This window comes from Eleutherodactylus coqui, chromosome 2, assembly GCF_035609145.1.
Source record: "Eleutherodactylus coqui strain aEleCoq1 chromosome 2, aEleCoq1.hap1, whole genome shotgun sequence".
Classification (NCBI taxonomy): domain Eukaryota; kingdom Metazoa; phylum Chordata; class Amphibia; order Anura; family Eleutherodactylidae; genus Eleutherodactylus; species Eleutherodactylus coqui.
Genome location: NC_089838.1, coordinates 219,880,157 through 219,897,012, shown reverse-complemented (window position 1 = coordinate 219,897,012; position 16,856 = coordinate 219,880,157). Strand labels below are relative to the sequence as shown.

At 40.7% G+C, this 16,856-nt stretch overlaps 1 protein-coding gene across 1 annotated transcript in view; it reads left to right on the top strand.

Annotated features, from left to right (window-relative positions):
• The window catches only part of ENTREP2 (endosomal transmembrane epsin interactor 2), a 786,181-nt gene that overhangs the window by 236,904 nt on the left and 532,421 nt on the right, over positions 1–16,856 (top strand). The window contains exon 2 of the mRNA XM_066589957.1: positions 10,013–10,069. Within this exon, the coding sequence (XP_066446054.1) occupies positions 10,013–10,069 (57 nt within the window). The remainder of the gene's footprint in view (positions 1–10,012; positions 10,070–16,856) is intronic.

Here is a 16,856-nt window from a genome sequence, read left to right as displayed (position 1 = left end):
CTGCACATACGATTTTCATGCACATGAAAATTGCATGTTTCAATAGTAAAAGTAGAAAAATTGCATCACACAACACTTGCACTTCCATTTTCCTACCAGGAACTATTGGGCTATTCCTAAACAGAATTGCCCAAAATAGGACTTGCTGGGACTTCTCTATTTTGTACTGTTGGTCCGAAAGAAAAATTGCTGATATAAATAAACACATTTAAATTAATGTGTTATTTCACGTTTGAGTTCCGTCCATATTGCTACCAAACTTGCCTATGTAAACATGGCATAAGTGCGCCCTAAACATGGCATAAAGGCGCCGTACACGTTCTTTGCATTGCTGTACGACAGCTATGCATGAAGCTTTCTATAGTTTTTGGAATAAAACCAGATAAAAACCACTTGTAACAACGAGCCAAGAGATCCACACTATATCATTTCACTTGTTGAGGTAACTAAATGAATGTATTCCCGACTTTGTAGGTAATTTGATTGTAGTGCAGCAGCGGATCTACTGTAGATTAGTACAATAGATGCTGACCAGGTTGTTATTTATGTTACTTGATCTCTTATGTAAAGTATAATTAGAATTCACTGCTTGTTCCCCTCTTTATATGGCTTTATAGACCGCGAAAGCTGTATCTCTAAAAAAAAATGTTTAAAACTGCAAGAAAACAAAAGTCCAGTGTATTACCCACCCTTCATACATCTGCTTTTGTCAAGGTCATTTTTTGTCTTTGAATGAATTCTGTTTTCTTCTTCAGTTGTCCGTATGGTCATTTTTCTTACCAACGGATTATAGGGAAGATGTCATCACAAAAAACAAATATTATATAAATCACATTTTTGTCTGAAACATGTTTTTAAAGATTTTTAAGTTTTTTTTAATTAAAGTTTTCAGTTACATTCTGTATCTTAAGTCCTGCATTTTTCACACTAACAACAGAGCCTTATACAAGAGGTTATAAGCTGTGACTATCTACTCCCCATCCCTGCAAAATGATCTCAACGTAAGTCACAGAACATGTCTAGAACAGTCACTGTGGGAATGGCCCTGGAAGCTGCTGTAATGCATCTCTAAATGCTGTTATATGTAGAAAACAGAATAAAAAAATGTACAATCAGAAAATAAAAACAGATTAGAAAAATGTAATGTTTCTCTAAATGGTTTAAAAAATGGTGGTATAGTCCCGTTAAATACATTTTGACTAATACCTAGCAAAGTAATAGTGAACTACTGTACACAGAACTACACCAATAGTGTAGTCTACTAAAGATCAGAAGTTAGTACTTAGCGATATGAGGAGAGAGGAGGTTGGTAGTGTTTCCCAACAAATGCCTTTGACGAAAGGTTAGAATGTATGCCTCTGTATTGGTATACAGTGGTATATGCTGCCCTTTTTACTGGTTGGCTCTCTATTGAATAACTATGCCACTCCATACAGTAAAATAAAAAGTTATGCCAACACATACCCCTTGGATATACACTTCAGGAGTATAAGAGGATTTGGTACTATAGAAGAGACCGTTCACTTTGGAGAAGAATAACAGGGAGCTATGTGAGAGCAATGAGAATGTGAATTGCCGATAAATAACCAGAGTCATAGCTAGCTTTTACTGCACCAGGGGCAAACATTGGGTTCATTAACCCTATATCTAAATACCCTGGCCAAAGCGGAATGTCTTGTGTGCAGCCACCACCTGGGGCACCTACCCCCCCAGTCTGCCCTCCAGCTATGCCCCTGAAGAGAGTAATGTGTAAGACAAACCTCCACATATACGTTTCCCATTATGCATATAGTCATATGTGTAGACACACTATAATGTTATAATTCCTTCATGAGGTTGCTTATAAGATTCTAAGAGTAACATAGAATGCATGGCCGAAAAAAGATGTATGTCCATCCAGTTCAGCCTATTACCCCTCAATGTTGATCTAGAGGAAGGCAAAAAAAACAAACAATGAGGTAGATGCCAATTTTCCCCCTTCCTGGTTCCAATCTGGCAATCGGAAAAATCGCTCAATCAACAACCCTTCTGAAGGTATTAGCGATATAACATGTAATATTGTATCACTCAAGAAAGGCATCCAGGCCCCTCTTTTACTCTTCTAGGGAGTTCGCGATGATCACGTCCTCAGGCAGAGAGTTCCATAGTCTCTTACAGTAAAGAACCCCCTTCTGTGTCGGTGTTGAAACCATCTTTCCTCTAGACGTAGAGGATGCCCCCTTATTACAGTCACACTTTTGGGTATAAATAGATGATGGGAGAAATCTCTGTATCGTCCCTTGATATATTTATACATAGTTATTAGGTCATCCCTTAGCAGTCTTTTTTTCTAAATCAAATAATCCCAATTTCGATAATCTCTCAGGGTATTGTAGTCCACCCATTCAGTTTATTGCCTTAGTTGCCCTCCTTTGTACCCGCTTAAGCTCCGATATGTCCTCCTTGAGTACCGGTGCCCAAAACTGTACACAATATTCCCTGTGAGAGGAAACCTTTATTCATCTGTTTCAACTATTGTAATTGTCTTAACTCTCTCCAATATCTATGAACTATATACAAAAGACTAAACAAAAACTGTTAAAGTACAGATGGCATGAGTAGGAACAATAGGTTGAAATGCAGATAATGGCATGAAAAAAAATCTCTATTGAGAACACCTATGGAAATGTCCCCATATTGATGATTATATTGTCAAGTTTAGACCCCGAGAGTGACATGTCAGAGCAATGATCTTTAGATCAAGTGAAGCAACAGCTAATTGCATATGGAACTTCTGGCAAGTTCCACTGACAAGTACTCGAACCTGAAATGACACTGACAGGTCTATAGCCGTATCCCTGAGATGTAGGAATAAATTATCCAGCAGTAATGGATTGAAACACATGACTATGAATGCGCTAAAAAAAGATGTTTCCCCAAATTAGATTTTGTTCACAATTTATATTTTGTTTATTAGAAATATTTAGTATTTTATTTTTCCTCTAAAACATTATTTAATAAAGTATGAAAACAGCAATGAATACCTCGCTAAATCTCCTCTATTGTGTCCCTCATACTGATCCTGAGTTACAACCTATATTATAGCTCAACGCTGCATTCACAAAGGCTTCAGAGCTGGAATCTAAAAGCATTCATTACTGGCTCTAGTTATGAGCAAAGCTCTGATTTGAAAAGGTGAAATTTGTACATCAAATACAATTCTATAATTGACCTGCTGCGGATCCAAAATCTGCACCACAAGTCAATTTCCACAGCAATTTTTTTTTCTGCAGTGTATGAACGCTGCACTACAGACAGCGTAATCTGCTTCCTGAGCTGGCCATTCAGAAAGCTGTGTTGGGAATCAGCCGACTGGCAGGAATTCTGAGTAGCAGACCCCCGTCAATCATCTATTGATGACCTAAGAGAAGGATAGGCAGACCTTCTCCCTAAAGTACTGTTGGCTCTTGGTTGAGCTTCTTCACAGTTCTGTTTGATAGCTGTAGTGGTCTTATGATTAGATGCTACAGATGGCTGTTAAGCAGCTCAGTTTAGAGCACCGAAAACTTCAGTGAAAAAGACCGCCTTTGGGAACTTTCCGGAGCAGTGCATGCTGCAATAAAAGTTCATTTTCTGAGTGCTCCTAATACAAAATTCATACACTTCGGAGGGTCAGCAGTTCAATTCAAACAACCGCTGTCAGGTGCGACACGTGTCTCCTCTTCAGCTCCGTCAGACTTGCTTGTAGTTTTCAGCCAGCGCTTCCTGGCTTGGAGGTTCAAAATCTCCGCCTCCAGGAAGCGCTGGCTGGGATTGGTTCTCGAGTGCCATGGCTCAGCCAATCAGAGCCAGCGCTTGATGAACCAATCACAGCCATTCAATGTGGGTTCTTTCACATACAGTAAGCATATTTTGCACATTCATATTGTTCGCAAAAAACACTACCCAGCATGCTCTATTTTCCTGCGCAGGAAGAGGGCACATATTAAACTAATTACACTAATTACCCTTTTCAATGAATAGGGGCATGGTTATGTGTTTTTACGCATGAAAAAGTACAGTAAAACACGCAAATACGCAATGCCTATTCTGCAAATATGTAGCGCAAATGCATGTGTAAATGTGCGTATGCTCATGTGACACCGGCCTAAACAATTCTAGAACAAGTACAGTAGTTATTGCATAGTTTCTCCACTGTTTCTCCAGGGCTTTGCTTAACGCTCTGGATACGAGGACTTCAGAGCAGCCAGTAAACTCACGATTCCCACAGAGCGCAGAAAAAAATCTATCATTGTCACAGAAAATAAAATTGATATTCCTTGTGCGTTATAAAACAAGTGATTGATATCGCTGGTACTAGCCGTCTGGGGATAAGACAAGTCCCAGAAAACACTAAACAGAATATATGAAAACATACCGGGTAATTATTTTTTCCATAGTGAATAATTTTAGACTATTGAAAGTTATTGAAGTGATGAAGGATGATAAAAACCTATACAGATGTGTTACAGACTTACTTTTTGACACACTTGAAAGCAATAATTGCTACATCTGTCTTTCATTGTGTTATGGTTAATGATTTTTTTCTATATTCTGCATTGGATGTGTTATTTGTGCTTATTCTAATAAATTCATCACACTTCCCCGTTGTCTTAGTCACAAATAAGGTTTTGCTACAATGTACTACTCTAAGCGCTCATGCCCACGGCCGTGACGGGCTCCGCAAGCCGAATACCGCAGCGGAGTCCGTCACAGTGCCCTCCCCAAGGATCCAATACTCTCCTCCGGATCCGCTGCGTAGCTCCCGCATGACATTGCCGGCGCGCATTACAGCGCATGACACGCCAGCAGTGTCACATGACTCGCTGGCGGTGGGCTGGTCACATATTAACACTATACTTGTGCTACAGTGGAAGTATAACGTGACGGGCGGCTTCCATTGACTACAATGGAAGCTGTCTGCGCGTATTTCCGCAGCAAATAGGACGTGTGATGCCACGGGTAATTTCACGATCCGGAATTCCATGGTGGAATTCTGCAGCGTGTACATTGAGCTATTAGGAGAAATGCATTGAGCTATCCACGGTGAAACGCAGCGGATTTTCACCGCGCTTTACACGGCGGAAATCCGACCGTGGGCATTAGCCCTTAGGCTCCTTTCACACAACTAAGAACCTTTATTGTATTGCACAACTCTTGCATGCAGTGCGATGTGCATGCGAGTACGTTGCAAGGTTTCCCATTTGAATCACCGGGAAACGCTTCCGATCCTCTATCGCCTTGAGTAAATCGCACATTCACAAGCATGATACCTGGCTGAGTTTCTTGGCCCAATATCGCGCTCGCCTGTGTGTGGGTAGCCTAAATAAGCCAAGGATCACACCACTTTCTCTGCATCTTGTTGAAAGATACCTTTTTAAAAAAAAAAGATTACAAAAAGGTACTTTATAAACAGGCCACATATCCTGTTGTGTTCTGTTGACACTGACATCCATTGTTAAAAAAAAAAACATGATCCTTCTGGACCTTTTTCTTCAACAGGAGAGGGAAATGGAGTCTGCATCATTTTGTGCAACCTGAGGCCTCATTCAGATGAGTGTGTTTATGTGCGTACATATGTCCGCTCAAAACCACACGTCTATTAGAACCATTGGTTCCCTATGGTGTGTTCACATGTCCGTGTTCTGCAGGCGTGCAAACGCACGCACCTGCAAAACATAGGACATGCGTGCACCATAGGTCTGTAATGCGTGTCAATATTCCCCGAGGGGAGTCCCCTTGTCACTGTGTTCAGTGACAAGGGGACACCTGCGGGGAGAAAAGAATCCACTGACACAGCTGTCACAATAGGATGCCAGCACCCCCTGCAGAGATTTTCGGGGAAGAGATTTAAATATAAGCCCTTCCCTGAAAATCATTCCGAGCCTGTGTAAAAAAATATATAAACTTGCCTCTCCACCGTTGCCATGGCTCAGGTGTGTCTAGCCAATGGGGTCCCGACACTGTAATGAAGTTCTTTCAGCAGGCAGTTTAAAATCCCCACCTGCTGAAAGGGCTGCGTCTGATTGGCTGAGCGCTCAGCCAATCACAGGCAGCACTCAGATATTCATTGAATGACAGCTGAGCGCTGCCTGTGATTGGTCACAGCACTCAGCCAATCATAGGCAGCGCTCACTTGTCATTCAATGAATGGCTGAGTGCTGCCTGTGATTGGCTAAGTGCTCAGCCAATCAGACACAGCCCTTTCAGCAGGCGGGGATTTTAAATCCCGGCCTGCTGAAAGAACTTCATTATACTGCCGGTGACAGAGCAGAGATGATGTGCTGAGCCCTGACAGCGCTAGAGAGGCGAATTTTTTTTTTTTACCCAAGTCAGGTATGATTTTCAGGGAAGGGTTTATATTTAAAGCCCTTCCCTGAAAATCACTGTAGGGGTTGCCCGCAGCCCATTGACTTTAACAGGGCTACAGGCAGCAGCCGCGGCCCCATTGAAAGCAAAGCTGCATGGACCTGCATACACATGTGTTTGTGCACCTATGTACGCACCAGCACACGCTTGTGTGAATGAGGCCTTAAAGTAAGGCCACTCTCTCACTTGCTTTTTTCCGTGGTGTTTTGAATGCCAAGGTAATCGCGGTACACTGCTCCCATTGATTTTAATGTAGCCTCGCAGACCTGCGCTTGAATGTGCCATTAGATTTTTGAGTGCTGTCTGCTCTATTTTGGCGCGTTTTGTGCTTTTTAATGCACCTCATCACCTATCAGAATGATTGGGCGCGTTAAACGCTGTCGAACACAATAACTTGCATTCTAAATCAAAATCGTAGCGTTTTGCGGATGCAGTGTGTGAGAATGGCCTACGTAACAAAAAAATATTGGTTACAAAAATATTTATTGAATGAAAATTAAGAAGTCTGATAATAATCCTGTGGATTTGTCCTTTTTTGATTTTCTTGTAGTTTGCGCCTTATTCCTAGTAAATGTTTTATCTCTGACATTTCCACTATTGATACGCCCATCCTTGGTGGTGTAGTCTCCAACTGGGTTGGCTGCGCTTAAAGCCCCTTACCTTTACACTATTGGGAAGTCTGATTCTACTACACTCACATATCAGTAGGGATGCTCCCTCCTTCCTTTTTTCATCTACTGCTACGTGCATCATTCTTGTGTCCTACACTTTAAAGGTAAATTGGTACTTGTGGGTTATCTTTCACTACTTTTTTTTAAAGGAGCAATTAGTCTTTACTTCTGGCGGAGGTTTAACTTGGAGCCCCTCGTCCATCAATGAAAAATCCATAAAAGGGATCTCACCCACTATGCACCATTTGTAATAGTGGTGTTTTCTTGTGTGAAGAGTCTCAGACGACAGGTCTTGGATGTGACTACAACCCCTGTACCTCTGTAGCTACACATAAACTCACATTTGCTTTCATTATATGAGGATAAAAGTGAACCTGCAGCAAAAAAATTGGAATGTTCGCATTTCAATGTCTATTAATTCAAGACCAGGAAGTGTTCAATATGTTAAACCAGATGATTTGCGGCTCTCCTTCTGTGTTGCTTTGTGATTACATTAGTCTGATTTCTGCATATAGAGCGAGATTGTAAGGAAATGGCTCTGCCCCCATATCAAGGAGTGCAGAGAATTGTAGTTCTGCGGTGATGTAATTGAGAAGAAAGGTCCTGGCAGGGCAATTCCCAGATACTTCACGCTATAATGTGTGCAAACATCAGCAGACGGATAGTTAGTAACAAAAGGTGCTGAATTGTCTCTAAAGAAACAATGTATTTTACCTCCACACACTGTAATTCACGGTATTTTTTTCTGATTTCTGAGAACATATCTCCTGATTTTGCAGATATGTGACCCTTTGTGTATTAATAAGCAGACGTTAGGATGCAGAACAGGTACAGATGGAGAAATGATTTTATGTAGCTAATTTGTGCAGCAGTAGAACATAGTGTACAGCAATTGGTAATCACTTTTTTTCTATAATAGTCTTGATTGCCTTTGGATCCTAAAAAAAGGAATTGAAAGGCATGCCAGATTCTGAGAGTCGGTCTCTTTGAATGAGTGACATTAAAAAATGAAAAGTGATGTATTTTCAGCAATGCTATTTTAACAGAAAGAATGCTATGGCAGCTGGCTCAACTCAGGAACGTAACATTTCCTTGCCTGCGCCTTACCATGATTTACACGCCAGGGAAAACAATTATTTATGTAGACACAAATAAGCCTGCTTACAAAAGACTTTCTAAAGCTTTTGTTTAGCGCTTCTGTTTTGCTTACATGAGATGAACGTCAAGGACTTCAGAAATAATAATTCTTAAATGTAAATGGCGCAGCTTAGTTCTTTTCCATTTTAGTGTGATTTAAAGAGTAAACACTGCAAACCAAAGTGTTTATGGTAGAGCGGCATTCATGTACTAGGTTTGCCTATTAATTGCTTTACTAATATATATATATATATATTTAATTATTAATTAAATAAATTAATTTATTTATTAATGTAGCTGTTTGCGGGTTGGTTTTTTGTGGGGTGAGTTGTATTTTTCAGTGCTACTATGTAATGTACTATATAATGTACTAAAAAAACTTTTAAAAATTTCTAAGTGGAGTGAAATGGAAAAAAACACAATTTTGCAAACTTCAGGCGGATCAGGTAGAACTCAAGGTGTACATAGTGCGGCAAAAAATGACATGATAATATAATTCTATGGGTTAGTACAATTATGACCATACCAAGCTTATTCTGCAGTAACCGCCTTGCTTTGCTGTTCTTATTTATATTGGCACTTCCTGTTCACAGTCCTCCAATAGGAGGGACAGAAAGTGAATGAGCGGTGGGGATGCGCGACCAGGTGGAGGCAGCTACTACTCCACAAGATTTGTAGAAAAAAAGGATAAAATAGATCAGCACCTCCCAATAGAAATCCATAGTTGCACATTAAACCATGGCTGCAACATACAATAGAAGCAGAAATCAAGGAGTGGCAACAGCACTCAAAATAAATTTACTATCAGAGGTATACATACCTATAATGAATACTCTAACCACATTAAATAATACAAGGCTCTTGGTATATAATTTGATCAAATTACATTGGCTCATCCACCAACGTCCAGGTGACCAAGCGCTCAGATGGGTCCTAACGCTAATGCCAGGTGGTAAATCTCAACCTGGCAAAGATGGGTACCTACCTCTCAGAATGCTCCTCTCCTGGGACTAAGCCTACAAATAAAACCAGGGAAGGTAGGATACCATTAATATGGTCCAATAGGAGAGACAGAAGGTAAATGGGCGGCGGGTGTGCACGACCAGGTGAAGGCAGCCAAAACTTCACAATTTTTGTAGAAAAAAATAGGTCAGCACTTCCCAATAGAAATCTATAGGTGCTCGTTAAACCATGGCTGCAACATACAATAGAAGCAGAGACCAAAAATGGCAACAACACTAATAATACATGTACTATCAGAAGTATGCATACCTATAATCAGTACTCTAACCACATTAAATAATGCAAGGTTCTTGGTATATAATTTGATCAAATCATATTGAAGCTAGGAGCCTTTGACCATGGTCATTCCATCAGAGGAAGTCTCAAAATCAGGACAGTAGTGGTCATGTGACTCCCCGATTGAACCACAAGCACTTATTGGCATTGTTGAATGCTTCACCATATGATTTTGCTGCAAGTTTGCACCTTTTTAAAAGAAAGTGGTTCTAGGAAATGTTTTTAGAACTTCTCCTGTAGAGATCCAGATTAGTAGTTCTTGTACGAATAGCGTGTTGCCCCCAACATGTAATTTCTGCAGTACTTTAAAGACCAAAATGTTAGACAGATCATCCTTATAGGCAAGCACACCTTTTAATGTCTCTACATGTATAATTTTGGACGTTTATGGTTTCTGAGAAGTAACTTCACACCGGATAAGAGCTTTTTTAATGTACAAAGTGCGTGTTGGGGGGCAATGAGGGGCCAGAAGAAATTGCTGCATGCTTTATACACTGACATTTCTCCTTTTTTTCCAGGTGCTCTTATCAGGATTGATTGGTGTTGTTGCCTGGAAACGTCCCCTCTCGCTTGTGGTAAGGAACCATCTAATTATGTCAGGGAAGACTGTCAAGTTATTTGAGCCCCTAAATAAATTGCTATGAAATGCAAACTCTGTCTCATAGCATCCATTATATAGAAGTAGCAGGAGGCATTACAGGGGTTGTCCAAGATGTATTTTCTAAATGCATGGAATGTTCCAAACTAAAAAGGAAGGTGCACTCACTGAATCGATCACTGATCTCCGCAGTGAACAGCACTAGATCACTGAGGCCAGTGGTTAGCGGTAGTAGTCACATGTGTATATGTGCATGTCATAAAATGTGGAGAAAGAACTGCAGTTACAATGCTGGAATGGTGGACAGATAACTATCAATGAACAGTCATGAGGATAAGTCATCAATAGTAAAAGCCCGGAATATCCCTTTAAGGCCGGTTTCACGTGGGCGATAAAATCCCACGATTTTTGCGTGATGCGAGAACGCATCAAAATGCAGTATTATGAAACCCATGTTTTTCAGTGGTCTCCTTCACATTTATGATGTTTTCGCTCATGCCAACTTGAGACGTGCCCAGCACTCCCAAATCGGGTGCAATGGTGTTTATTCACCCACAGTGACTTTTCAGTCCTCTAACTGAGACTTTTGCCAAGCAATGAATCAGTGATGATACAAAATATTTAAAGAGGTTTCAATACATTATTTAATTAGCATCAATTAAAGTTATATCATATGAATATTTCATCATAGTAATAAAAAAAAGTGTCAATAATGTATTTCAATAAATTATACATACTAAGTTATATATACATATACAAATCAAAGTGCTAGTGCAATACTGGGGTGAAATCCATACATAATTTGTAAACTACAATCAATTAATATATCTACTAGCAGGCGCTCGCAATGTCATTTTGGGTGAGTAAGCACCTTTACATCTGATCTATTTGGGAGTGCTGCTTATTGAATATTGCTGAGTATTAATAAATAGCATGTCCAATGTCCGCATAGTTAGTTCCTTAGGGCTCATTCACATGACAGTGTGCGTAAAATGCTGCATGGACAGAGACCGCGTATGGCAGCAAGTGTACTGCGCATGACAGCATATATCACGCATGCTGTCATGCGCAGTGAGACTTTTGTCTTCTTCTTTTAAATTCCCCGCTCTGTCTGATAGCGGGGTTGCGTATGTATCATCACCCATACACAATGTTGTATACACTGTTCATTGAAGCGAATAGGCATTACGCTGCGTGATACGCGGTGACATATAGAACATGCTGCGATTTTTTTAACGCGTGTTTCTATACGCAGTGTTTAAACGCTAATGTGCATGGATCAATAAGGTCCATGTGCTTTCATTGATTCCGTTCACCACGTGGCATGTGGCCATACATCTTGTGCGTAATATGCAATGAAATCACGATCGTGTGAATTAGCACTTGCGGTGATCTTGTGGAATGTTTTGTGATAATCACCAAACCTTGGAACTAATGTGGTCTAGGACCCAACCTCTTTGTTGGATCTACTGTTTCGCTAAGGACCCCCACCCCTAAGCAATATCATTGGATTTTTGGACCAGACTGCAACTGTGGAGAGTAAATAAAATCTGCTACCCATAGATTCAAACTTATCATTCCTACAAAGTAATTAAGTGAAGAGCTGAAGAACAGTGAAGTATACTGTATCTTTAAATGCATTACAACATCGGAGTATGCATACACAAACTTATCAGTACTACATACATGCATTTACCTCCTTAAAGAAAATGTATCATCAGAAAATGGCCTATTTATATAAATCAACTCTTATGTTAAATATATTTTAGAAAAGAATTCTTGGTGACTTTTTTCAATTTTCGATGTCACAATCTATATATTAAAAAAAAATCCTAAAATCCTGCAGTACATATATAAATAATATAGGATCCACCGTTTACAATAGATGGTCACAGATGACACCCCCCCCTCCCTGCACAATGACTTCTGTACAAAGCATGCCCAAAACACTTTTCTATAGAGATCAATAAGTTAGATCCTCTCTATTCTATGAATCTGGTGATAAGGTCCGGGACAAGCTGTTAAGAGAATGATGCCCGACAGCTCATCCCAGTGATGCTCGCTCCTGTGCTCTTACACAGGAGCGAGTACCGCTGGCATCTCTCACAGCGCTGCTGGAATGGAGGCAGGGCAGCCGGGAAGCTCTCTTTACCCGCCCTCCTCCATTCACTGTAAGCAGACAGTCTCTGCATGCATTTCCATGGGACAACTATCCTTCAAATTCCCAGAGGAGTGTGGGAAGCTGATCGATTCTGAATAATATAACCGCCCCTTGTAAAAGGGCCATTAATTAGTTAAAATTAATCTAGGTGATGCATGCCCTCTGAGATGTGAGACACGTGAATATATACTTCTTTCTCTTTCTGCCTAATGCTATGGCCATTTTGCTGCTTTATTTTCAGCCAGGCTTCATGCAGCAAGTGACAAATAAAGCATTTGTATTCTGTTTGCATCTTTTGAATCATCCTGTTGTTATCTCTTTCATTTTGTCTGCAATTGCAATAATACACATAATGTGCTCATCTGACTGGCCTATACCTTCAATAAATATAATATATGTATTTCTTCTGCGCAGTGGATTCTACTTGTCTTTTAAACAGCAAAGGATCAAAATAGCTAAAGAAATAAAATGCTTTAGAAATCACAGTACTCGGCCTCCTGATTATGTTTACTCAGATTGCCAACCGTATTGTCTGAGAGGAAGCAAAACTCCAACAGTATTAAACCAAATGGTGTTCGGCGGTCTGTGAATTGTGTTCACATGCTTTATGTTGTACAGCCATGCAATCAGTATTCCAAAATGTCGCACTAAGCAAGGCAGCATCAGTCACTTCCATTAATTAGTTACCTGTATGACTGGCGGTCTTGAGATGATGGTAATAAATTATGAATGCTGACATGTATTAATGATATTTTGGGTATAGGTTTAAAGGTTATTTGAGCTACCTGTACCTACTGGGATAAAAACGTCTTTAATGCTACGGTAAATTGTATTAATTAGGCTACAAAAGCCAGTCACTTTGTATTTGTTCTGCACTTGACCCAGTACTAAATCCATTACTTACTAACTTGACCAGGATAAACTGAAACCAGTCCCCTGAACAGTTCCTGAGCTATGTTAACACGGTGGAACAAAGAACATAAACCACCATTGGTAACAAGTGAAATAACAGATAGAAAGGGGAACTTTCCCTATATGACTAGAATAAGAGACTGTACCTGCTGATAGCGGATGTCCTGTCCTGATAAGAACGCACCTGACCCACGTTCCTCTGTCACTCACTGTCCCTATCTGGGACAAAAATAAACAACTAAGTAAGAATACAGCTAACACCAATAACCACAGTACTTAGCTTGAGATGAGCTGGGAAAAACAGGAGACCAAGATCAACCTCTGATTCCATCAACCATCAGATGAAGACTGAGAATAATCAGCAAAGGTCCACAGCCAAAACAGGAATCCCTAATTGCTAGGCAGATGCAACAGGTAGCAGAACACTTCCATAGACACTCCCACCAGTGCTAGAGAAAGTTAAGAGGAAAATGCAAAACAGTACTAGCATAAAGGTGACCTCCGTGAATGAAAACCAAAACATGCAGCAACAAGCACATATTAAACTAATTAAACTTAATTGCCCATTAAAATAAACCGGAGCATGCTTGCATGTTTTTTTGGCATGCGCAAATACACAGAGCATGCGCACAAAAAATACAGTAAAATACATACACAAAAGCGCAACGCCCATAACTTAAATACACAGCATAAATGCGCAGATAAATATGCTTACGCCCATGTGAAGTTGGCCTAAATTGTTTTTTTTCCAGTTGGATGTATTTATCACCTATCTACCTGTCGAATCAAATGTCTAGCCATGGTCTTGCAGCTTTGGACCAGAGAACAAAGGTCTCCTATTCTAGCAATAAATGGGGGTCCCAGAAGTTGGACACTAACTGCTCTAGCAATTATTACTTACCCAGTAGATAGGCAATGAATAATTCAGACTGGAATACCAATAATGGAGCAATTAGCACCAATGTATGTGCCCGAACAATCATTAGCACAGTATTTCAGACACATACAAGGTGATGTGCTGCCGACAACTTGCTTGTTTGTCTGCTGGACACAAACCCAGCAGATCAGGTAATGAGGCAATGATCAGATAAATAAATGTTAGTTACCTTTTAGGGTGGACTTGCATGGCAGAAAAATCTCCCAAAGACGTATCTGCATGTCTTACATATGTGGATTTGCAGTGGAATTGCTGCAGATCTACAAAGGGTGACATCCACTGCAATTCTATCGCAACTCTGTATCATAATACAAATGTAAGACATGCAACAACTGACTTGCAAAAACACTGAGTGGCGCTCGCTCCTGGCAGAAAATCTGCCAGTGTAAAAGGCCTTTAATTCTTTTGCCTTAAATAATAGTTATAAATGTTAGTAAAGGGTGCCGGTTTTGTTGTGCATCTTCCATTTTAAAAAATTTGCACCATTTTCATAACTTGTGAACGTACTCTAAAGGGGTTTCCTGGAATAGCGTAACATGGCTATGGCAGTCCAGCCAGTGGAAACCTGTGCTAGGATGGGAGAATTCATGTGCAGTCTGGAGGGGCAGGGCTGTGGGTGGGGGGACGGATCCTAACTGTAATTTTTTTTGAACAGCATAGTGTTAGGCTCTGCTGCCATCCAGGACCTGCCTCAATACCACTTCCTTACCCCTTACACAAATTTTCCTGTCAGCCATGTGTAGTGGCCCAGAGTTAGGGGTCCCTCTAGAACTTAACCTGTTTGTCTCATGTTACTATTAAGAGTGGTGTATGGTGCAGTGTTATCTGTATTAAGACAAAATAGGGCATGAAAGAGTTAAGGCCCATTTACATGCAAAGAATCTTTCTAATGATTGAAAGATTGAAAGTTTTAGCGATTGTTTTGCATAAAGTACTAATGGGCACTAATACCCATTAGCACTTTATCAGAATCATTTGCGTGCAAATCAGCCTCCAGAGCTGCTTGCAGAACTCATCAGGTGAACTGAGCTCTGCAATTAGCTCCATTGTTCAGCCACGAGCTGCTAAGGGAATACAATGTAATCTCTAGCTCCCGTGGATATAACAGCCTGCGGTCTGTTTTCTCATAGGGGCTGCTAAGAGACAACAATGTTATATCCTGCTCCTGTGGAGAACAGAGTGTGCAGTCTGAATTATGGTTTTTAAGCTCACCTAAAAATCATCGCTCAGCTGAAAAGTGCACGATGGTAGCATTTACATGCAACGATTATTGCTCATATGCCATCGTTTTAACAAATTTTGAGCAATAATCGCTGGATATAAATGGGCCTTTAATGTCTGGTGTTTGGAAATTGTATCAGTCTAGTTATGTGTATTGTCTGTCCTAACTTCTGTATGATTGTGCCTTGTAATACATCAGGTGGTAGGGGGAGAAGGTAGAGAGAGAGTGAAGGAGAAGAGGAGAGAATGGAGGTGGAGGAGAGAAGGTCTGCTCCTGCCGGGGCTGAGCCTGGACGATGTCTCTCCTCATGGGAAGTTCGTCCCCTACGAGATAGGAATTCTAGCAGCGCAGGGAAGGAGTTGGTGTGAGAATCCACTGCTGCCCGCTCCCCCCGCTGAACTGCAGCTTAAAGTAACCAGTGAGAAAGCTGATTGTCATTAGCAACAGAAAGGAACGTGTATGAAAGAATTGTGATTTGTAATAGTTTGCCTGAAGAGAAGCGTCCATCAGATAACAGCAGCTGAGGATGTGTGAGCCTTGGGAGAAGAACTGTACTTTAATTTAAATGAGTCAAGGAGTGTAAATTCTAAAAGCTTTATTCATAAGCACTGAATGCCGTACTTTACCAAGCTCAAATGAACTGTTTTTAATTACAAATAAGCACGTTAACTGTGAGTAAAAGGAAACCATGTGCCCATGGTTTTGAAAAGCATTTTGTTGTGGACTAATCTTTATTCTGGGTGGGTGATTTGTCCCTTATCCAGGAGCACTGGCGTCACGATGACAAGCAAAAACACTGTTGGGATGATCAAGTCAGATCCCCTCATTCTCGTGGCTGGGCTGGGCTATCCTTTGGCCATCTTGGAAAGAGTAGAGCCACCGTGAGCTGTCTGCCAGAATATAACCCGCCTTCTCCTCGAATGAAGGCCTGGTTGCTGTTCACTGCATGTGTACCATTAAGTCCCTCCACCTCCCCCCTTTTGTCTGCACTGAAAGGTTTAGATGGTTAGGTCTCATAGCCACGGCCATGTGTGTTACCCAGCATTTTACCGCTATGTGAGTCGGTTATCACTGTGTAGGGCAGCGATTGTGCACTGTGCATGACATCAAATCTCATGCATGCTGTCATGCGCAGTGTGACTACTTTCTTTTTCAAGTTACTCACTCTTAGTGGCGTTCTGTATTAAATGCCGCAAATCCACAATGTCATTGCGTACGTGTGGCAGTTATTACGCACCTATATAGAACAGTGGTCTCTAACGCATGTAATATGTGGTAAAATGCTGCTTTTTTTTAATGTGCACATTATACTCAATTAAAAAATGCTGGCATGAGTGGGACAAGCGGAAATCAATGTATTTGAATTGCCGCGATGTACAGCATATGATGCAATTCAAATGCGCTTGTGTGAATGATCCCTTAGACTGAATTTTAAAATGTTTTATTACCAGACAATGTAATCAGAGGCTGATGTGAATCTATAATGCATGCGCTTGCACAACATATACAGTGTATACTGCTTCTGGAACAGT